The 23372-nt window shown below is 43.4% G+C and overlaps 1 protein-coding gene across 3 annotated transcripts; it reads right to left on the bottom strand.

Annotated features, from left to right (window-relative positions):
* Positions 1 to 1265: 1265 nt before the first annotated feature.
* On the bottom strand, positions 1266 to 22963 carry SRPX2 (sushi repeat containing protein X-linked 2). Of its 3 annotated transcripts, XM_038587847.1 has the most exons (12): positions 22594 to 22962; positions 20883 to 20915; positions 20688 to 20770; positions 16387 to 16467; positions 9086 to 9277; positions 7141 to 7317; positions 6715 to 6841; positions 6444 to 6565; positions 4992 to 5171; positions 4507 to 4640; positions 2830 to 2951; positions 1266 to 1795 (listed from the first exon to the last, which is right to left on the bottom strand). In XM_038587847.1, exons 3-12 carry the CDS (start codon positions 20767 to 20769, stop codon positions 1615 to 1617), a joined length of 1398 nt encoding a protein of 465 aa, XP_038443775.1. In that variant the 5' UTR covers position 20770; positions 20883 to 20915; positions 22594 to 22962; the 3' UTR covers positions 1266 to 1614. The 3 variants fall into 3 exon arrangements, with proteins under 3 accessions (XP_038443775.1, XP_038443774.1, XP_038443776.1); XM_038587846.1 differs by lacking the exon at positions 20883 to 20915; XM_038587848.1 differs by lacking the exons at positions 16387 to 16467; positions 20883 to 20915 and having other exon boundaries at positions 22594 to 22963.
* Between the last annotated feature and the right edge of the window lie 409 nt (positions 22964 to 23372).

The following is a 23372-nucleotide window of genomic DNA, read 5'->3' as shown; positions in this document are numbered from 1 at the left end:
GGAGAAGGGACTTTTTTTTTTCTTCACGTTTGATCATTCACTCCATGCCCTGTTCCACTCAGCAACTGGCTAACATTTTATTTTGCATTTTATAAGTGAGATTTCCACTAAGCCTACAGTGGAAACAGCCTCTCTCTGATTCACTACTACCCCCATATGTTCTGGGCTTGTGATTTATGTCCCATCCCTCTTCTTTGGAGAGTGAATTTTCTTGGTCGAGAGCCTTCCATTTTCCTTTTCCTCCTGGGCCCACTCCTGAGTCTTGTGTCTGAGTAGGATTATATATAGAAGGTGAAACTGCTGTCTTTGCTGGGAGCAATCAGCTGTCTTTAAGTGAAATATAGAAAAAATAGAGGCAGTCCAGTACAATAATTAAGAACACTGACTGGAGCCAGACTGCTGGTGTTTAAATCCCAGCTCTGTCACTTACTAGCTGTCTGATCTTAGGCAAGTTGCCTAACCTCTCTGTGCTCCCATTCCCTCATCTGTGATATGAGGCTAATAGCAGTACCTGCCTTATAAGGTTGTTGTGAAGGTTTCAGAGTCAATGGATGGAATGTTTAGAATGGTACCTGGTACGTGGTGAGTGCTTAAGCATTAGCTCTGCCTCTCCACTCAGCCTGCTTTCTTCTCTCCCTTAATTTTCCACTGGTGATCCCCTAGGCCAAGCTGAAGGAGAAAAGCTGCTGAGTCTTAACCATGACCCTGCATTCCATGAGTGTAAAAGAAGAAGGTTCTAAGCAGCATGGGAAGAATACCTTTTTTTTTTTTTTTTTTTTTTTTTTTTTTTTTTTTTTTTTTTTTTTTACCTTCTCCACTAGTTTTACAGAGGCTTGGAGTGGTGGTTTCCAGGTTCCCTAGATCATGAGCTGGGGGCTTCTCTGAGGAAGGGACTGCCCTGGCTGCCTTTTGTTATGGAACTGGAGGCTCAGTAAGAAGAGGCTGTTGCCTGTGAGCCAGCTGGAGGGGCCAGGACAAAACATTGTGCTCTGGCCTGATTCTTCTTCTTTAAGCTGCCTCCTGTTGCAGCATATTCCTTACTCTTAGATGAAGCAGTGGTTAACATAACATTTGTAACCCAATACCCTAAAAGGACAAATGACAAGTTCAAGGATATTTTCAAGCTGCCACCACCTCCAATGATAGAGTTAACCTGTAGGGGGAGAAAACCAGCTACACTTGCTTTAATGTCCCAGTCATCTGTTGTGACAGTGCTGCCCTCTGCTGTCGCCTCAGGGTAGAGGAACCATTTAAAACACAACCGGTTAGTGAATGAATTGAGAATTTACTTATCTGGAAGACTTTGGAGAGCTGCGCAGAGGCCTCCGGTTGGGAAAAGACTTTCACCCCCCAGCCCGTTGACCAGGACCTGTCCTAAGTCCTTGCCTAGCTTCTTATCTCCTCGAGTGCTACTTAAAGCAGAAACTTGCTTAGGGAAACTATTACACAGCCCTACAAAGGGCGTCTGGGAATATCCCAGGATTGGTGAATCTCACCCACCTCAGGGTCCTGGCCCTAGTACCGTGGGGAGCCATTTCCTCCTTTTATTAGGCCCCAGTTTCAGCCGACTAGGGGAACTTTGCCCTTGACCTCCATCCATGCCCTGGCTCCAGTTCACTCGCATATGTCCCTTTGCTCCCGACGCTGGATCAGCTCCTGGTTGCTCAGTAGATAGTCATCAATGAATGTAAAGATTTCCTCGGGGGTGACAGGTTCCATGTAGCGTTCCCGGTCAATTCCTTGCTTGTCAATCAACACCATGTTGAAGTAGGAGGGAGTGAGGCGCTGAAATTGCCTAAGGAAAGGAGCCCACGAGGTGTGAGACCTTGTCTGGGCTTCATCCCACCAAGCTTTACTACCTTCTCACTTTTCACAGTTCTACCCATGGACTAGATCCTTCCCTACCAGGTCTCTTGTCCCCATCCCCTCTACTACTGATCTTAAGCCCCTTTGTTTTTCTCTGCTCAGACTGTAGTCTTGCTGTCCCTTTGCATATAACTCTCTGCTAAGCTGTCCCATTCTTACCCCAGATGGAGCAACTTTGTTAATACCAGGCTCTGCTTCCCTTGTGGGAATATGTGACTAGTGTCTTCTAGAGTTGGGCTGGACATAACCTGCACAACCGTACATGGCAGCCCTGAGGTTGATTAATATTGCCCCGTCAACTCTTCTATCTGTAGATGCAAGTTCTCAATCTCCTTCCTCTGCATGTTTCTCAGTCTCTCTCCTACCTGGGACTCTGTCCCCACTGGGACTGAACCCTAGAGGCAGGTATTGTTTATAGAACAGAAAGCAATGATAGCTTTATTGGCACTGAGTGTACGTGGAGGCATTTGGAGGGGGTGATAATGGATAGATGACGAGAAAAGTCAACTCCTACCACCTGTCACCTGTAGTCTTCTCCTTGCCCAGGGGCAGAGGAGTAAGATTCAGATTTTAGTGCCTAAAGATGCATTTTGCTCCTTTGGAGACTGAAGAAAAAGAGATGAGGCCATGGCGCGATGAAATCAGAGGCTTCTCTTCTCTGAGTCATGTTTGGGTTCTGTGTCTCAGCCCTGCTGTGCTTCGGAGTCACCTAAGGTCCCTCATAAAAGCACAGTCTTCGGGTAGTTTGGGGTCGAGCCTGGTCCTTGGTCTTTTACAGGCTCCCTCTGCCCATTTAAGTTTGATATTCTACCACTCTCTGGTTTTATCTAATGCATCCAAAGGATTCAAACACAAGGCATGCCTCAAGACAGTAGTGTCTGTTGACTTTCCCCCAACCTTCCTGTTGCCAGTGTCCTGCCTGGGGTTGCTGCCCACCCCTTCCCTGTGGCCTCCAGCCTGGACCTGAGCTCCTCGATGATGTTGGCTGACAGCTGTTGCTCCCGGATGCGCCCCACCTCCTGAGGTGGCTGCCCCACCAGTTCAATGATGGTCATGTGGCGTAGGTCCAGTCCACAAGTGGATTGCTGGGAGAAAAGAGAAGGTTTTGTGGAATAGGTTCTCAGACTCAAATCTAAGGCTACTTCACTGATTCCTCCTGGGACCACACTGAGGCAGTGTAGGAAAGGAGGGGCTTCTCCCCCAACCATCACACCGTGGGGTTCAACAACCACTTTCCTCTGTCATTCCTAAAGCATTTGCCCTAACAGTATTTCTGTTATTCTAATGAGACCATACCAAACGTGTCACACCATGTGGTGTAGAGAAGCAAAATGTAACTGATGCATTGCAGGAATATAATCTCTCCTTGTACAGTATTGCATTGGCTTTAAACTACATAGGTTCTTAACAGATGGCTGTGGTGATATGATTATAATGGCTCTTGTTTATGGAACACATATACCTAATGCTTTGCAGGAATAAGCTAATCCTTATAACACCACTAACAAGATAGGTGGGATCATTCTTATTCTGTAGGGGGACAAAGTAACTTGCCTAAATTTGCAGGACAATAATATCCTGAGCCAAGATTCAAACTGAGGGCTGATACCGCCCAAGTGTATGCTCCTTACCACTAGGTGACATGGCCAGGGCCCTCTCTCAGTCTCCAGGATTTCTCCAAAGTAGTGCCAGTGCTCTCTCTTTATTACCCTCTGTTGCCTTTCTCACACTGGGCAGGACACCCTGGAACCTTACTCTGGCTCTTCGTCAGTTGCAGGGTCGCCTCTAAGCCAGTTACCCAGAGTGAGGCTTAAAGCAACAGTAAAGGCTCCCTGTGCCCAACTCCTTGTTGAATCTTTGGGCTACTCCTCTAGTCCATACCCTACCCTCAGAATCACTGTCCTTACTGGCTGGTTCCTGTTCTTGTTTTTGCTTTCTGTTCAAGCTGAGGTATTGTCTTTGTCTGCCCTTTCTTTGGCAGGGGACAGGGAGACGGGGTTGCTGGAGGAATTAGGTTTTTTTTTTTTTTTTTGGTATGGACACTCAGGGTCATCCCTTTAATGAAGCTGCTGCCATCATGGGCTTCTGAATATTGATTTAGCAATTTCTAAGATTTAACCTGTAGAAATCCTCCTAAGTAGCATTGTCTCTTACCTGGGTATCTAGTCCCTTGCAGCTCCTCAGAGCCACTTCTCTTAGTCCTGTCCGTATACCCTGAATTCTCTTCAGAAACCTTTTCCTAAAACCCAGTGGATATATCTGTTGTGTCTCATCTACCTCTCCCTCCCCCACAAGTGGCTTTGGCTAGGTAACTCTTAATATGTTAAAAACTGTCATGTAATTCCCTCATTTTCCTTTGAAATGTCACAACACTTTTCCTTCTATTCTGCTACTATGGTGGTTAAGAACACATACCCTGGAGTCAGACTGTCTGGGTTCAGTAAAAACATAGCAGTTTTTAAAATGTGCTAAATCTGTCCACCATAAAACTGATCAAATGTTGCCCACAAAAAGTTTGAGGAAATGAGGTTTGTGCTGCAGAAAGCGCAACTTTTTGATTTGAAAAAGGTAAGGGAATAATGGGGGTAGGCTTAGGGGGTAAGTAAAGGAGCTAAGCCCTGATGAGGGTGTGGGTCTCACCTGCAGCATAGAGATCTGCATTTTATAGTATCGGTTGGAGGGATCAGGAGCCGAGATGATGAGGAGTCGCTGTTTCTCATAGAACTGATCCAGAAGGCCAGCAGCTGAGTTGACATTGACGTTAATCTTCATAGCTAGGGCAAAAGCATATGGTCAGAGTAGGGCTCATCCTTCATGCTAGCATAGTAACAACACTTTGAGGACTTTTAGTCTTTCATGTTGACCCTTTTGTTTGTTTCTGCCTTTCCTTGGGGGAAATCCTAAAAGAACACTTGGAGATTTTGAACCCTTCTACTTGGTGGGGGCGGGGCGGGTAGGGGTATTCTCTGGGGAGAACATTAGCCCCTAGAATAAACACAACTCATAAAACCCCATTCCCACATCATACACATTGCTATTGGACTCCTGCACCATCCATAAGGACAGATCCTCCAAAGTAGCCCTGATTAGTTGTGTCTACTCCCCCTGCCGCTGGTTTCACTCACGAGCACAGATGGGTGGTGATCCTGACCACTGGCGGCTGGACTGGCAGACCCGGGAGGGGGTTCCTTGGCGTTCATAACCTCCATCACAGTGGTATTCACAGGTGGCACCATAGTTGTCCCCTGCTGAGGTGCAGGTGAGGTAGCCATGCTGTGGTGGTTTTAGAGTTGGGCAGCGTCTCACTGTCAGGAAGGAGTTCAAGTTAGGGGCTATGGTATCTCTTCCAGGGAAAAAAGTTTAAGAGGGTGGCTGGGCTGTGTTTTTTAGACCAGGAGACCTAGGATGATCAGAATGAACGGCTTCTCTGTTTCCAGTGGCCAAGGGCAGAGCCAGAATTTTCCTCTTAAGGAATTAAATCTGAAATGCACACGAAGGTGTTCCTAAAATCTGGAGGTGCAAGTAAGTATACATATTATCATAAAAAAGACTATCAATCTGTAAAAAAAAAAGTTTGTTTTCAGACTTTGTGGACACCCCGCACAAAGACGATCACCTTACACAATTAATTTGAATATCAAAAATAAATTGGAGAAGACTTAAATACCCATAAGTGGTAGAACTGTTAAGCAAATCAAAATATATTCTTAGAAGGTTATGATGTTGTCATTAAAAATACTTCTGAAGAGTTTTTAAAAGCATGAGAAAACTACTTGTGTTGTAATGAAAGTGAAAAGGGTGATCTAAGATTGGATATACAGTATGATCTCAACTATATATTTTTTAAAAAGTATGTGTAGATAAAAGACTGGGAGGAAAATACCAGAAGATTAACAATAATTGCCTCTGGATGATGGAGTAATAGATTTTTCCCCTTTATATATTTATTTCCAAAATGTTCAATGACAAGTATGAATTATTTTTATAGTGAAAAAAATCAAAACAATACACTACGACACAAAAAGGAAGAATCAGACAGCCAACACCACCAATTTCAGCAGAGGTGAAAGAGAATGAAGGCTGCTTAGAGTTGATAATTGGAAAACTAAGAAAAGAAACAAATGCAGAGTATCATCATGAATTTTATCTAGATTTAGAATGAGAGGGACGCCTGGGTGGCTTAGCGGTTAAGCGTCTGCCTTCCAGCTCAGGGTGTGATGCTGGAGTCCTGGGATCGAGTCCCACATTGGGCTCCCTGCGTGGAGCCTATTTCTCCCTCTGCCTATGCCTCTGTTTCTCTCTCTCTCTGGATGTTTCTCATGAATAAACAAAAATCTTTAAAAAAATAGATTTAGAATAAGAAAGTCTTCTTGGGGAGTCAAGGTTCCTGAAACGTGTATACATGTAATGCAGCTTCCTGAACAGCCCCGTGTAAGTGAAAATTTTTCCCCCCCTCTCCCAATATAAAAGAGGCCTCTGTTTCAGGCACAGAGTGGGGAGGGTTGTGGTGGGCATGTAGAGGGTCAGGGCAGAGCACGAATAATGAACAATGTAGAAATGGAAGACTTCTTTCTGACCTTGTACTTTCACAATGAACTTGCAGCTGGCTCGGTTATAGGCTCGGTCATAGGCAGTGTAACGAATCACATGCTCTCCTTCGGGAAAGTGAGAGCCTGGCTCAGGGCCCCGAAGTGTCACCCTGCATGGGACCAAGGAAGAGAGCCACTGAGGAAAGAGACTCTTAGAACTGGGGTCTGGGGCACATCATCACTGTGGCAGCAGCCTGTGCAGTTGGGTGTGGGCAGCCTGAAAAACTGCGGGGAGGTATAAGGGGAATCCATTACTCACCTGGTGATAGTACCATCAGCAGAATCTTTCACCAAGGGTGGGTCCCAATATACTCGAGCAGTCAGTTTCTCCGGCTCTGCCATCTTCTCACGTGAGTGGGGACAACGGATCTTGGGGGGATCTATGTCTGCCAAGGTCAGAAATCAAGTGCTATCTCATGGGCCCCCGACCTTCCCTGGAGGGAACTCAGCGAAGCAGTACCACACTACTGGGTAAATAAAAGGTGTACTCGGTTTAAGACGCTCAATGAAACCAGGGAAGGAAGCCCAGCTCCAGGAGAAGTGATCACTTTGTTAAGCTTGTGCCCTGGGTGCCACCTTCATGGCGAACAGGAATGCTTTCTGTGGTGAGAATTCCACATCCTCTGTGGCTATAATGCCAGGATGGCTCTTTGTAGAAGGACAAATGGGAAGGACCGCCATTTACCTACACATACAGGTTCGCCTCCACTCCATCGCCCATCTTCCATGCAGATTCGGCTGCGGTCACCTTCCAAGTGGTAGCCACTGGAACAGCTGTAGTCACAGCGGGAGTCAAGAAGCATCCCATTTGTGCAGGTGTAAGTGCCACTAGTGATGAATGGCAGTGCGTGGCATCTCACCTCTAAGAGAGAACCAAGCGGCAAGCTCAGTGGCCTGTGGGACTATCTGGAGGTGATGCTTGGGCATCTAGCACAGGGATAACCATATCAGAGACAGCTGAAAATACAAAAAACCCTACGCTAAACTGTCCTTATATTCTTGTGCCCAATTGCCTTTTTATTTTCATATTTTAAAACACAGCAATGCTCTTGGAGGGGAGAGGTCTTAAAGAGGTAAATTACTTGTCCAAGTGCATGGGCCTCAGAATCACACCCAAGTTTGGATCCCAGCTCCACCTCTTACTAGTTCTGTGGCCTGAGCAAATCACCTCATCTCTGTCTCAGTGTTTTCATCAGTAAAATGTGGATATTCCACAGGATTGTTGTGCAGATTAAGAGACAATGCATATAAACCTCTGGGCTCATTTAGGGCCTCAGCAGCTGTTTTCATATCTTGTTCCTCAAATCCTAGATGCTCTTTAGCAAATTCAAAGCTCCCCTTTGAATATAATTTTGGTGTGACCACAGCACCCCTCAGCTGAGGCTCACTTTCATGCAGAAGCAGGCTCATCTTATATCTGGGTAAGAATACAAGTCAGCTCAGTGCCTGGAATCCATGTGCTTTAGACACCACAAGACCTATAGAAAAAGAACTTCCTTGAAATCAGGGCCAAGGAAAAAGGTTAGTCTTTTCAGATGAATCTGTTTTCTTAGTATTATCTCTTATAAGGAAGGACAAAGCCGGATTCAGTGTTCTAACATAGTAATTAATTCATTCTAAGCACCTGGAAATATGTATGTCTCCATTCTTTTAACTGATTTTAGGTTCATGTATAGACATTTTATTTTAGTTTTGTAAGCCCAATTCACATTCATTTTGGAAATGATGGGATCTAAGTCCTAAAACAAATTACTTATAATCACATAGAGGCATGGAGTGGTTTCCTTCTTTCTGGCTATCAAGCTTCCCCTTTTCCTCCACCGCATTTTCTCTGATCAGTCCCATTTCTCTCTAAATGCTCATTGCTATGCAACCACTTTCACTGCATTCACGTGCACATGTTTGCATTTCTACCCCATTAGTCTATAAGCAGCCTGGGAGTAATTAAGGAATTGAGTGAGCTCCTGAGGAGACCAATAGGGGGTCCCTCACACATGGATGTCCATTTTTTTTTGGATGTCCATTTGTAAATGGCATTCAGCGATGGACATATGGATAGACAACACTCAGCTGCTAAACACGGGTAGGCTGTAGAGCTTGAATAAGAGGTAGGGATTTGGGAGCTGACGGTGACATGATTTAGAATGTGTGTATTAGTATTCCCACATTCTAGTCTTAGGGATTCTTCTTGACTTTCAGAAGAGAATGAAAAATAGCAGATGTGTCAAACCTTCAATGCCAAGGCCTTCTAAGGCCTTAGGGCAAGGAGTACAGCGGTTTACCATGAGTAGGAAAAAATCTGAGACCACACACATCCTTGAGAGCTCCAGAGAAAAGCCTAGGTTCATACAGGCCCCAGGCCCAAAATTTATATGTACTCCTGGGTCCTCTGAGTCAGAAGGGCTGGTTGTTACTTAAATGCCCATATTGCTTGGGCAATAACCAAAGGGACAGGAAAGGAGCTAGAATGTTAGGATAGAGAAAGGGACTGCAGGGCACCTGTGGAAAATTCTCAATTTGCACTTGACAGAGGGCACAGTAACACCTCCAAGCATATACCCTCAAGTGGCTGACTGGATCGCTGGCCTCTCTCACACACATACATCAGTACATGCACACATACCACTTACGCCTGCAGTAGGCAGTTCCAGACCAACGGCGGCTTGACAGGCATTGCACCGACCTTCGTCCGATCAGTCGAAAGCCCCGGTCACAGGAGAACTCACAACGAGTACCCAAACTGCTGTGATAATTCCCTCCCCTTGGAGAGTAGCATGTGGCTTCTCCATCCTGGATATTTAATGTATAACACCATCGGGGGACTGTAGCAATAGAAGAAAAGTAAGCTAGGCATACAGTAATCAAGACATTGCGGTATTGGTGAAAAGACAGACACATAGATCAATGGAACAGAACGAGAGCCCAGGAAGTAAATCCATACAAGTATATCTATCAAAATGATTTTTGACAAAGGTGCAAAAGCAATTCAATGGAGGAAACAAATGGGGCTGGAGTAATTGAACTTCCAAAGGCAAACAAAACAAGACAAAATAAAACAAAACTTCAGCCTAAATTTTATAACTTATATGAAAATTAACTCAAAATGGATCATGGGCTCAAATGTAAAAAATAAAATTACAAGGGCGCCTGGGTGGCTCAGTTGGTTAAGCATCTGCCTTTGGCTCAGGTCATGATCTTGGGGTTCTGGGATGGAGCCCTACATTGGGATCCCCACGGGGAGACTGCTTCTCCCTCTCTTTTGCCATCTTGGTCTCTCTCTCTCTCAGATAAAATAAAAATAAAAATAAAAATAAATAAATCCTTAAAAATAATTACAAAACTTTGAGGAAAAAAAAAACATAGGTGAAAAATCTCTGGGATCTAGCACTAGACAAAGACATCTTAAACATGACACCAAAAACTCAATTCATGAAAGAAAAACACCACAAAATTTAACCTTGTCAACATTTAACATTTTTGTTCTGCGAAAAGCACTATAATAGATGGGGAAAAAAAATCACAGACTGGGAGAAAATACTTGCAAACCACATATCTGACAAAGGACAGGTAGCTGCAATATATGAAGAACTCTCGAAACTCAACAGTAAAAAAGCAAACAATCCAGTTAGAACATGGGCAAAAGACATGAACAGACATATCACCGAAGAGGATATATATACTGATAAGCAAATAAGTACATAAAAAGATGTTCAGCATCATTAGTCAGTAGAGAAATGCAAATTAAAACCACCATAAGATACCATTATACACCCATTAGGATGTCTATACTTAAAAAATATAAAAGTGTTGGTGAGGATGGAGAGAAATTGGAACTCTCATACCTCGCAGAGGCAAATACAAAATGATACTGCCACTTTGGAAAATATTTTGGTAGTTCCTTGTAAAGGTAAATACACACTTCCTGCACGCCTCTGCAATCCCACTTTATGTATTTACCCACGTGAAATGAAAACCTGTGTTCATACAAAATGCTGCACACAAATGTTTAAAATATCTTAATTCATAATTAACAAAAGCTAGAAACAATTCAAATGTCCTGTGGCTGAATGGTTAAACCAACTGTGGTTTATCCATTCCAAAGAAGGAAGTGCTGACACATGCAAGAGCATGGATGAATCTCCAATGCAGTTTGTGAAGTGAAAGAAGCCAGATTCAAAAGTCTGCATACTGTAGGATTCCATTTATGTGACATTCTGGATTAGGTGAAAATACAGGGACAGATCAGGGGTTGCCAGAGAACAGGAGAAAAGATTGGGGACAACTTCAAAGGTGTATCCCGGGGCAATTTCTGAGGTGAGGGAACTGTGGTAGTGGTTACCTGACTATATGCATTTGTCAAACCTCATAGAACTGTACCCCAAAAAGAATGAATTTTACAGTATGGGAATTTAAAATGACTAAAAAATGTATAACATAAATGTATAAGCTAGAGAGAGGAAGGGAACGTGATACCAAAGAAGGCTGCTTAGGAATGAAAGTAAGATCCCAGTTCAGTACTGAGCACAAAAGGTAATAGAGCCCTTTAAGTAATAAACACATTAGAAAGACGTCTCGTTGGCTACACAAAAATAAATGACTCTTCAGGGGGTTCAGAATCTTTTTTAAGATTTTCTTTATTTATGAGAGAGAGAGAGAGAGAGGCAGAGACACAGGCAGAGGGAGAAGCAGGCTCCCCGAAAGGAGCCCCATGCGGGACTCAATCCTGGATCCTGGGATCACGCCCTGAGCGGAAGGCAGATGCTCAGCCACTGAGCCACCCAGGCGTCCCCAAGAGGTTCAGATTTTAAAGGAGCACATATAAACAGGCAGAGGCCACATGCCCAAGGATGGCATACATAGGATGACACAGATCTTTTAGCCTGGGGTTGGAAAGGCTAAAGCCCCATAAGAGCTCATTCGGTTCCCAAATCCTAACAGACAAAAAGAGGCTTTTTTTTTTTTTTAAAGGGCATCAGGAGCTAAAGGAACAGAGAAAAGCCAGGAACCTCTGCTTGAGGGCAGCTGGTGAATGAAGACAGAAGATATTGGGAAAACTATCCTTTAAGCAACAACATGCTTATGGCTTCCAGTGTTAGTTTTGAGCCTGTTCCTGTGATACATGACTGCCATCTGGAGCACCATCTCCAAATTACAGAAAGTCTCATAAATACTATACTTGCAGAGCTGCTGATTATATGTCACAACGATTTTATTTTTTTTATATAACACCTGTTTTATTGATTATATGTGGCAAAAGTTTCTTTCCTTTTTTTGTATATTTTTTATTGGAGTTCAGTTTGCCAACATATAGCATAACACCCAGTGCTCATCCCATCAAGTGCCCCCCTCAGTACCTGTCACCACAAGGGGTGGTGGAAACAACACGATTTTACATGGGAGACTGGGACCCCAACAGTCACTTCCATTCTCTTGCTCACCTATATTCTATCAAGGAAAATATACATCTGATTGGAATGAATGGATTGAGCAAGTGTAGTAAAGGGAAATATAAAGCTCAGGATAAATGCAGAGATGGTAAGAGAGGGCCTAGTTATTGCAAATAAGTTCAAATTTGCTGGCCCAGAGGAATCTTAGCATAGAGAAAACACATTGGAAGGCTGGAAAAGAGCAAAAACACTATTCCAATTTAGTTTTTGCCCCAGCTTTATTAAGGATACAATAGACGAATAAAATCATATATATTTAAGGTGTACATTGTGATGTTTTAATATACATATACATTGGGAAATGGTTACTGCAATCAAGTAGATTAACACATCCATAATTTCACATGGTTAACTTTTTTTTTTCTGTAGTGACCACACTTAAGATGTAGTCTTCTAGCAAATTTCAAGTATGCTTATTGACCATGGTCACAGTGTTGTACATTCCCCAGAAGAAAGAAGGCAACCTCTGGGAACTACAGCTTGGTGAGGCTGACAGCACTGATAGCAAAGGCTTCTAGAATATTTAAACACAGGCTTATGAGCAGTTAGAAAGAGAAGTAGTTATCTCCAGGTGCCCTCAAGAACAAGTAATTCAAGATTGACCTCATTTCCTCTTTGGGTATAGTTACCAGACTGGTAGAGCAAGGTAACTGGTGGCTACACTATATGGAAGTGAGGCATGTGACAATGCCTTTCAGACCATTATTGTGGAGTAGATGAAGACATACAGGAGAGGTGACAGTACAGTTATGAAGATTTACACTTGGTTGAACAACTGTACCCAAAGAATGCTCTTGGAAAACTGAAACTAAGAATGTGGCTAAATATTGCTTGGTAAAAATGTCTGGTGGGAAATGTGTTAGCTGTTATTGAGTATCTACCATGTGCTGGGCATAATGCTTGAACATTTTTTAAAATTTTCACATCCCTCATTTCATATAGTTCCCAACAGCCCTGTGAGGTAGGTAGGTGTTTGTCTCTATTTTGCCAATGGGGAAGTAACTTGCCCTTGAGTCCCTCAGCAAGGAAGGGGCAGAGCTGGGATTTGAAAAGCTTTGCCTAGTTTCAAAACCCATATTTTTTCTAATCACAGTATCTACCACTGCAGCATGTTAGGTTGCTATTTTGAAGCGTACATTTACGTTTTTGAATAGGTGACACAACCACATGATTTGAAACACAAAAAGTATAAAAAGTTACACGGTGAAAAGTTTCTGTCCCACCTCTGCTCCCATGTCCACCCTCTCTTAGTACCCCCATAAAGAACCACTATTGTTTCTTTATGCATATAAAGCAAATTTTGCTATAGATTCCCTTTACCCCCTCCTTTTAACACAGAGTAGTATATTATGCTGTTTCCACCAATGCTTTTAAAAATAAACTTAATGTGTTTTAGAGATCTTTCCATATCACTACATAGCAAGCATGCAATTTATTTTAATAAAATAACATTTATAAAATACATAGCACAACGACTGGCACACAATATGTTTGTCCAGGGTGAAATTGTGAGAAGGTGGAGGGGCTGGGACTTGAAACTCAGACCCGTGTCCTCTTCTCTGTGCAGCTGTTTGCCTATCTCTTTTGGGGGGATTATAAGAAAACAAAGTGCTGGCAACAGAGGTGAAAGGGCCTTGTCTGTGATTATCTTCAGATAACCCAGACAGAGTTACCAGCTTGCCCGGGGCCAAAGCAATATGCTGGGAAAGCAGTGCCTCCAGAAGACTGAGGGCATACCTCAGAGAAGGATTTCTGACTCCATGCCACGAGTCAGGATTAGGGAATAAAGAAAGTTCAAGATCAGTGAAAATGGCACCAAACTACATGGTTACCTTGCTCTAAAATCATGATCTGGCTTTTACTAGTTCACTCTTTTTCTTTTTCTTTTTTTTTTTTAAACGATGGGTTACATTTTTGATGAAAGAGATGGAATGAGTGTGGCTTTGCAGTCAGACAGACCCACCTGGGTTTAAATTCCTGCTCTGCCACCTCAGAGCTCTGCAACTCTAAATTTAAATTTACCTTCTCTAAGTTTCCTGATCTGTAAAATGGGGATAATAAGCCAGTTTCAAAGCGCCGTTCTGAGAATTATATGAAATTGCATGTGCAAAATATATCTAGCCCTGGGAATGATATTCCCTAAATAAGCGTCTGGGTTTGAGCCACCAGCTCATTTTTCTTCAAGCAACAACACACTGCTGACAGACTTTTTTTTTAAATAGAAAATCTCAAGCACCAGAATTGCAGAGCTATTGTAAAAACACAAAGATTTTACAAGGGAGACTGGGATCTCAGGTTGTACTTTCCCAGCCACCCCTCCCAGTGATAACCTCACTCAATTAGTTTAATGTCCTGAGACCAAGTTCCAAAAAGAGCCATGAGACACTTGACCTCAAGGCCAAAGGCCACCATGTCACTTATGTTTTTCTAAGGGGCTTTATAACATTTAAAAACAACCAATTAGGCAGGTTAATATTCATCATAGGGCTGCTGGACCCTCTGAAAGAATCTTCTGCATCTGTTGCTTTTTCCTATCCACTTTTCCCATTTACAGTTCCCTACAATCTAGCTTCTGCTCCCAGGGTGCCAACCAGCCAGTAAACATTTCTTGAGCACTACTTTTTACATAGCTCTCCAGGGGTATCATATATGGCTCTTTCTGTTAACCTGCACCCCAATGTTTATAGCAGCAATGTCCACAATAGCCAAACTGTGGAGGTTAGCCTCGGTGTCCATCGAAAGATGAATGGATAAAGAAGATGTGGTCTATGTATACAATGGAATATTACTCAGCCATTAGAAATGATGAATATCAACCATTTGCTTCAACGTGGATGGACCTGGAGGGTATTATGCTGAGTGAAATAAATCAATCAGAAAAGGACAAACACTATATGGTCTCATTCATTTGGGGAATATAAAAATTAGTGAAAGGGAATAAAGGAGACAGGAGAGAAAATGAGTGGGAAATATCAGTGAGGGTAACAGAACATGAAAGACTCTTAACTCTGTGAAACGAACAAGGGGTAGTGGAAGGGGAGGTGGGTGGGAGGTTGGGGGACTGGGTGACGGGCACTGAGGGGGGCACTTGACGGGATGAGCACTGGGTGTTATACTATATGTTGGCAAATCGAACTCCAATAAAAAACGATACAAAAAAAAAATCCACCAGGTAACGATTTTGCTGAGATTAACAAAAAGTAAACCAAAAGAGCAGTACATAATGAATGCCAAATAAGTGGTCCATATGAGAAATAAATATTTCAGAGGAGGTACATAGTAGGTACTCAAATATTTATTGAATAATGAATGGAAGGGAATGCATGGCTTGGAAAGCATAGAAACAAAGAATCTTAGAAATGGAAGAGATACTAGATATCACCTGGTCTTACTTCCTTTCTAATGCAGGAGTCCCTCCCTAGTTGGCATTCTTCACAGATACTTTTCCTGCCTGAACTAAGAAGGGTTCCTAGATCATGGAGCTTTTCCTAATTTCTGTCTCACTCTTTATATATATATATATATATATATATATATATATATATATATATATATATATAATAAATTTATTTTTTATTGGTGTTCAATTTGCCAACATACAGAATAACACCCAGTGCTCATCCCGTCAAGTGCCCCCCTCAGTGCCCGTCACCCATTCACCCCCACTCCCCACCTTCCTCCCCTTCCACCACCCCTAGTTCATTTCCCAGAGTTAGCAGTCTTTATGTTCTGTCTCCCTTTCTGATATGTCCTACCCATTTCTTCTCCCTTCCCCTCTATTCCCTTTCACTATTATTTATATTCCCCAAATGAATGAGAACATATAATGTTTGTCCTTCTCCGATTTTCTCCTACTTCCTCCACATCCCATCTCCTCCTGCCAGGCTGGTTTCTTCTTAGCTCCTTCCTCTGGTTGCTTTGTTCTTACCTCTATATCTCCAGCCAACTGCTTTGCTGAGAGCCCTCTCTTCCCTCTCTAGTTCTCAAAAATCCACCCATCATGCAAGGCCTAATCTAAATATCATCTTTCAAGATCCTTTCCATGACTTCTTTTTCTTAACCCCTATTCACATTTACTGCTACCACTAGTTTCACACTTACTGGCCCTACATGTGCTAATTTTATTTCCCTCTCACCCATCTCCCACTCCCATCCTGCCCCCAGCAGAATATAAGCTCCTTGAGGAGGACAAAACCTTACCTTAGATTTTTGTATCATCCACAGGTTTACCCTGAACAGGATTAGGCATATAGCAGGTATTCAGTCAATACTTACTGATTAATAATAGTTGGGTAACCTTAGTGCTAAAGGGGTAAGGTCATACAGCAAGTCAGTAACCAAGGTCATGATTGGAAATCACAGTCTGATTCCCTGAGCAGCAGTTTTGGCACACATGAGCCAAGCTGGATGAGCATGCTTCAGGGAGGGTCTACGTCTCAGGCTAGAAAAGGCCCTTCCTGAGCCTGAGAAGCAAGGAGGTTTACCTCGGTAGTCTAGGGCAGGGGCGTGTGGGACCTCTTCAGCATATACTTCATTGTAGCTTTCATCTGGGTAGTAGCCTGAACCTACAGTGAAGAAGATAATACCAAGATGACATACTAATTTCTCACTCAAGTCCTTCCCAAGTCTTCCCCTATCCAATGTGGTCCCTTCCTTAGGACGTAGCACTCTATAGGGAGGGAGCCAGGTGGATATTTAGTGGGGGAAAATTCTGCCTTGTAAGGCAGCAGAACTATTGTATGTAAATCTCAATATCTCAGGTGCACAGAAGGTGAACTCCTGGTTGTAGGGGTGGGAGTGACTTTCTGGTAGCACAAAAAGCTTCCATTCAAAAGAAAAAAAAATGAACTTCTCAACTATCCATCAATCCCACCAATCTGGACTATAATTGACCCATTTCCTTGATGCAACATACAATACAAGGTCTTGCTGAGATACTGTTGACCAAGCTCTGAGGATAGGCTGTCATCCCGGGTAGGAGGAAAAAATTAGTCTGAGTAAGAGTCTCCCCACTAGTGATAGGCCTGCTCATGGTCCCCAGAGATAAACAATTCCTCAACCTCCCACTAGCCCACAGGGGACCACCCTTTTGCCACCTGGTTGCCATTGCTAGGAGTGGCGTGCCAAAGCCGAGGGAGGGTTCAAAAGGCAAGTGGGAATGAGCATAGTTTCATGCCTCGAGCAGTTTGTCCTGGTCTGTAGGAAAAAGAAGGCAGAGTCCTTTGGAGAAATTTCCTGTTCCCCTAATTAGCAGAAGCTTTAGCAGGGAGCTGCTGAGCTGGTGAACATTCCCAATCCACCCCCATTCTGTTAAGTGGCCCAGACCCTGGTGGGGGCAGGTCTGTGGCTGTCTGGCAGACTAAACAGTGTGTTCCACCAGACGGCAGGAAATCAGTCATGAATACAAACTAATTGGAATACAACTTAGTCCTTTCCGGAGTCAAGTTTCAGGAAGCTCTGTTTCCAGCCTCTCTGAGCCCTAATGAATGCACACGAATAGAGCAACCAGCCATGTCAGTGTCAGAAAACAATTCCTCATTTCCAGGAGAAGGTGTGCTTTCAGGACAGCCCTGGGTTTTAGTGCTGGAGCCCTTTGGCCTGTGTAAACACTCAGACCACAAGCTTGTCTGCCTCCTCTCTGGAAAGAGACACGGGCTCTCTGCACTAAAGAGTGGAGCAGAGGACTAGATGATGAAGCTCCTCCATTCCCCACAAGCCAAGACTGGGTGGTGGGGGGTGTTGGGAAACCATTCCAACTTGATGAACAAGGGAATGAATCAAACTGAAAGTTTGCCTTATGAAATCATGTCTTCTTGGTTTGCCTTCATTCCAGAGGAACGAGTTCATTTTTTCTTTCCCTTTATTATTTTTTTTTCCTGTTTTCCCAGTTCGGTTCCTTTCTTGGCTTTCTTATATTTCTCCTTAGGCTTCCTCTCCCTTGCTCGCTCTCTTCCCACATGGGAGGGTTCTTTGTGGGGCATGGAATTCCTGTCAGCTGTTTCAGTTTAGTATTAGCCTCAAAGCCTCACAGCTTCTGTAAACAGGAGACCAGATGTGTGTGATTCCCTAAAGGATTAGTCCCAGCACTCTTGTTCCAGTGTTCACTTGTGAAGAAATGCCCAGCAGGGAGGAAGCCTCTGTTTACCAGAAGAGCAAACAGAAGTGTCAGAAGCCTATGGCTTGATAGCAGTAGCAACAACAGCAGCAGTACCAACACCACTGCTAACGTCACTCAGCACGTACTTACTTGTATTCTGTGTTCAGCCCATTGCACGTGTTATTGTATTATGTCACTCTAACATTTCAGTGAGGTAGACACTCTTATTGTTCTCTGATATACAGATGAAGAAACTGGCTCAGAGGAGTTAAAGGAGTAGCCCAAGTTCTCCCAGCTAGGAAGGAGCAGAGTGGGCCTTCCAGCTCAGGGTGGTTTGATCCCCTGATACCAAACTCAGATACTCTGCTAAAGATGGCAGATGGAGAAAGCTTTGGACAATATCCAGCAGAGGAAAAAAATCCAAGCTCTTTCTTGCAATCCAGCTTTTTTACCCTGTGTGTGGGATCAAAGGCCACAACGCAATTTCTCTCATTCCAGAATTACAGGGGATGTAGGAAAGCTGAGAGGAAGACTCAGTCAGATAATTCTAGTCTCCAGCAGGGTGCAGAGGTAGCTGGACTAGGGCCACGTTTGCATCGTGATAGGAATGGGCTTAGGCCACCATACCAGTTTAAGCCTTTCCATTTCCTCTCTTTGCCTTTCTTGGGGTATTTTATTTTGCAAATATTAAGATACCGAGGTGATATATAAGAAGACAGAGGGGCACCCTCCCCACTTTGTTCTATCCGCTTACTCCTTTTCAGCACTGGGGAAGAGAGGTTTGGGCAGCATTCCTCAATTCCTTTGCATCAGTCAGAGATTACTGTGTGGTCTGTTACTGGGTCCCTCCAAATTCCATAGTACCTATTGCCAGACCCTCTAAGCACTGCCCTTCACAAAGGTATGGTTGGAAATGTAACTAATAGTTGAAAACTATTTTAAGATCCACACTAATGCTTGGCTTATGGTAACAAATATAATCTGACTTCCTGAACTACATAGATACGCCAATCCACACTTTATAACCCACTGTTCACTTTAATTAAGGGTTAATATTCTTAACCCTTCCCAACATCTGCTGATTTTTCCTGGATCCTTTTTCTGATTAGTCCTGAATCCACACTCGGCTCCTTTCTCTGTGTCATTCCTATTTGAGGACAAAGCTATAGCTAAGAATAAACAATGTTGGATGCACAGAGTGGTCAGTAAATAGTTGTTGAATGAATGAAGGGACAAATGAGTAGAGAAAGCTCAGACAGCTGAGCTAGTTGATATAGGGGAGGATTATAAAAATATTTCTAAATTTCTCCCATCATGTAGCTAGCCTTCTAAGAACAGAAGAAGACAGAATTAGTAAGTTTGTAGGGCTGTGAGAGACCTCACCAACCTGGGCTCCTCAGAAGGAACCTCATGATTCTTATGGAAGTGGAGAGTGCCACCCTTGCAAGCAGCTCTCAGAAAGCTTTGAATGAGACTAAGTTTTTGTTTGTTTGTTTTAAACTGCTCTGTCCTCAGGACTCCAATAGCTTAGGTAAAGGCCCTTGTCCTGCATGAGGTTTCTTACAGGTGTCCAAAATTGGGCCTTGAGCCATTTAATCTCTACTCCCTAGTTCTCTGGCCTTTAGCTGGATTTTGGTCTTAGGTACTTGAACTGAAACTAGAGGGAGTTTGGCAAGGGCAGCTGCACATATTATTTCCTGGAGACCTGGGGGTTCTTTAACTCCAAACAGTGTGTACTCTGCCAAGGGCTTGACTTGAATTTCTTTATCTCAGCATCAGCCCTTGTTCTTCACTTCCTACAAAGCCAGGTTAAGCCAAAGAGGGGAAGAAGTTTGCATATTTGTTTGAAAGCTTGGTGCAGCTGTTTCAGACAAACAGAGTTACTGCCACAGGCCTCCACCAGGAGCTAAGGGCATGTGGAAAATTTTAGCTGCAATGACTGTGGCTGTGATTGAAGCAGTTTGTTATTTATTCATCTCTGGATATTTTCCTTACTCTATTGGTTGGGTCTAACTCCTTCGCCTACTCCTCCCAGCCCCCAAGAGGGCAGACACTGCAGGCCACAGAATATTCTTAGCACTTGAAATGCCATTTGGGCCCCAACAAAAACCTCTGTCTGCCACCTCATTATCCTTCCTTCATTTCTCCCCCTCCCCCTTTCCCTCTCCTCACTGAGTCTGTTCTCTTCAGCTCCTAGGGGCAAAGGATGACACATTCAAGAATCCAGAAATCTCCATCCCTTCTGAAGTAAGAAATGAGCCAGAAGAGACCAGGGAATTCCTGTTTAAGTGAATTGATCTGTATTGTCATTAACATCTTTGGCAGAAAGGGACCATAAAAGTCTTGTCCTATAAGTAAGGTCTAGAGAGAGAGGGAGGGAGAGAGAGAGAAGGGGAAAAGGAGAGAGAGAGAGGAAGCTGAGTGCAGAGGCAAGTAAGACAATGGCTTCAAATACCATGTTGTCCAACTCTCTCATTTTTGTGCTGATGTAGCCTGTTTTCAAACATCTCTTGTTTGCCTCCAAAGCCTCCCTTGGTAGCCAGTTGCAATGATTAACCATCTTTGTTGTTGCAAATAGTTATTTATTTAATTTCAGTGTCTCTTACTGCAGTCTAATTCCCCCTTCTCCAGGACTGAGTCTGGGTCCTGCCTTCCTTGGAAATAATGGCCAACAGGTCCTTCACTTACCTGCATACCATGTTGGTGTCACTGCTGGAGTGAGGAAGAGCAGGAGACATAGGGCTCCTCTTTGGGTTAATTGACCGGCCATCCTTGAAAGGAGTCAGGATAAGAGGAGGTTAGGGAGATAAGAATAGAGAAATGTGACCAGAAGTACCAGGGAAAAGGAAAATATCTTTCAGGATCAGCCAACAGGGAACTAACTTCCTCAAGTGAAAAGAAGCAGAAATGCAGGATCTGTGAGGAAGAAGAGAAATTTTTAAATTATTGAATGCCGGTTATATTGTCCCCTTTGTACGGATCTTCCACTTTACAGAATAACAAGATTCTATTTGTTATTTCGAAATCTTTTCCTCCCAGGAGGAGGATGACATAAAACAACAGTCAATTCTCAATTAACCCTGGTAAGATCAGATGCAAATGTTTCATTGCCCAAGTTATAGAGAGGGACATGGAGGAATCAAGATCAGGAAAGGGCCAACATAAAGTCATACAGAACCAAGAGGGAATTCTGTGATCTAAAAGCTGCCAATTGATGGTTTCATCCATTTAACTAGTATTTCCTAGTCACTGGTCTGGGAAAGCATTAGCGTGTATGGACCAAGAGCTTGAACTCTGGAGTCACACAGATCTGTTTATGTATCCAATTCTGTCCATGTTAGCTATGGGGTCTTGGACAACTTCCTTAACTTCTCTGAGCCTCAGTTTCTTTATCTATAAAATGGGAATAATAATAATATCTACCTATATAATAGATTATTGCCTGGCACATAGGGAAAGCAATCAATATATATTAGATATTATTTATGCCCGACTTCATATTAGACAGAACTAGATGTTTCCTGTTTCTAGTCTCTTAGGCCATTAACTATAGCCTGGCTCTTTTCTTAGCTTTGGATTTTGAGACTTAGTGGTTTGGTAGTGGCTTTTGGCTTTCAAGTCCAGCCTAACCTTCTAGTTTTATTCTGCTGAGGCAGCAGGAGGTCAGTGAGGTTGGGAAAAACCTATTGAGGTACGTGAGGAGAGGGTAAGCAAGCTTCAGTTGCCCTCTCACTTCCTGTCCTGTCCTCACTCTAATGGGATGAGAGTTTTGTGGTTCCCAGTAGGCAAATACTTCATACAGGACAGTATTAAAACTTGCTGCCCATTGGTATAAACTGGCCACTGAACTTTTCAGCAAACACCCATTTACCCAACATGCTCTCAATGAAATGCAATGCTCAGGGGAGGAGTCAGTCCCAGAAATGGAGAAACAAAAAGATGGCAGATTCTGGCCAGAGTCCCTAAGGGACATGAGAAGTCCAAGAATGGCAAAAATTCATTTTCCAATTTATTGCTACTTGGCTTCAGATTTTGTCCAGAGACTGGAGAGGAAGCAGGATAGAAAACAAAATTGAGAACAAGTGAAGGAGGCAAGGAAAGTGGAAAGGTGTGGGAAGGAAGCAAGAAAGAAAAAAAAATCTGCCAGGGTTGAAGGAAAGAGGTAAAAGCAGAAAGAATAAACAAAAGGACAAGAAAAGAGAGATTAAAGAGAGATCAAGGAAAATGAACAGCTAGATAAACTCATCACTGACCCTTGTCACATACGCATTCTCCTTGGTTCTGGAGCAGGGGCTGTCCTTTTTAGACCCACTACTCTGCATCTGTGACTGCTTCCCTGCCTGCCTCCTCCCCTGATCTGAGACTGAAAACCTAACTCTCAGAGCCTGCCCGGCTGCTGCGGGCCGGGGCCGGGAAGGTAGTGGGAACCTGTATCGGCAGCCAGGTCATGACTCAAATGGCAAGCAGGATATGATCCAGTTTCATAAAAGAAGCCCCCCCCCCCCAGTCATGTTGCTCATGTCCTGGGTCTCATTAACCCCCATGGTTGTGAAATGAAGTAGTATAGTGTGGAGGGTTAAGCAGCAGATCTTACCTGTTTTATAGATTTTTGGTGCTCTCTTCTTTTTCTCCTTCCTTTCTGCTCCTCTCATCAGTTGGAAAAACTTCTATTTTAACATTCCTAGAACGAGTGGCTCGTCTGTCCGGGCCTCCGGGATTCTGTTAACACTGCCCAGATGTTAGGACATCCGCATCTGCCAAAAGTTTCCTTAAAGCTATATTATCCTCAAAGCTATAAGCTATTCCTCCCTCAGAGAAGGGTTTTAGAGAGGTAGGGGAGAAAGAACACAAGGATTAGAGGCAAACAGTCCGTCTGCCACAGAACAGGGGGAAAGTGTGAATGGCGCTGGCCCAGAGCCCATGAGTATAGTAATGACTAACAGAGACTGGCTGAAGGGCCTCCAGAAATGTGGTGTACTGAAGAACACTTCTTTTTTATGACTCAACATGACATCAGGATTGAATGAAAAGGAATTTCACAAATTCAAAGGAGAAGGGAAGAGTGTAGCTGACTTTGACATTCTCTAGAGATTTCCCCAGTGATTCCTTAGTACTTCCCAACTCTGGGTTGCCTTGCCATCCATATACACAGGGTCAAACACACTTTGAAACTCTCACTGATGATCTAACTTCTATGGACTTCAGTTTCTGATAAGATTATGTTGTCTACAAAAAATTACCATGCACTTTTGCCTGAAGAATCAAGACTGATTTCTTGTAATAAGAGTGGAGGGAAAACATGCTTAGAGAGGCTTTAGTGAGAGGCTGTTTAAGCAAACCTAGATGATCTGTGCATGGCATGGCAAGGTTATA

Source organism: Canis lupus, chromosome X, assembly GCF_011100685.1.
Source record: "Canis lupus familiaris isolate Mischka breed German Shepherd chromosome X, alternate assembly UU_Cfam_GSD_1.0, whole genome shotgun sequence".
Taxonomy (NCBI): domain Eukaryota; kingdom Metazoa; phylum Chordata; class Mammalia; order Carnivora; family Canidae; genus Canis; species Canis lupus.
This window is presented reverse-complemented; position numbering and strand designations above follow the sequence as displayed.

Bases quoted from the DNA above. Each gene is read 5' to 3' on its own strand.
- SRPX2 (XM_038587847.1), bottom strand. From the start codon at position 20,769: ATGGCCGGTCAATTAACCCAAAGAGGAGCCCTATGTCTCCTGCTCTTC. The intron at 16,468-20,687 runs GTAAGTGAAGGA...TCTTCACTGTAG, and splicing joins GACACCAACATGGTATGCAG to GTTCAGGCTACTACCCAGAT. The intron at 1,796-2,829 runs GTCCAGGCTGGA...TCCTTTCCTTAG, and splicing joins AACATCATCGAGGAGCTCAG to GCAATTTCAGCGCCTCACTC.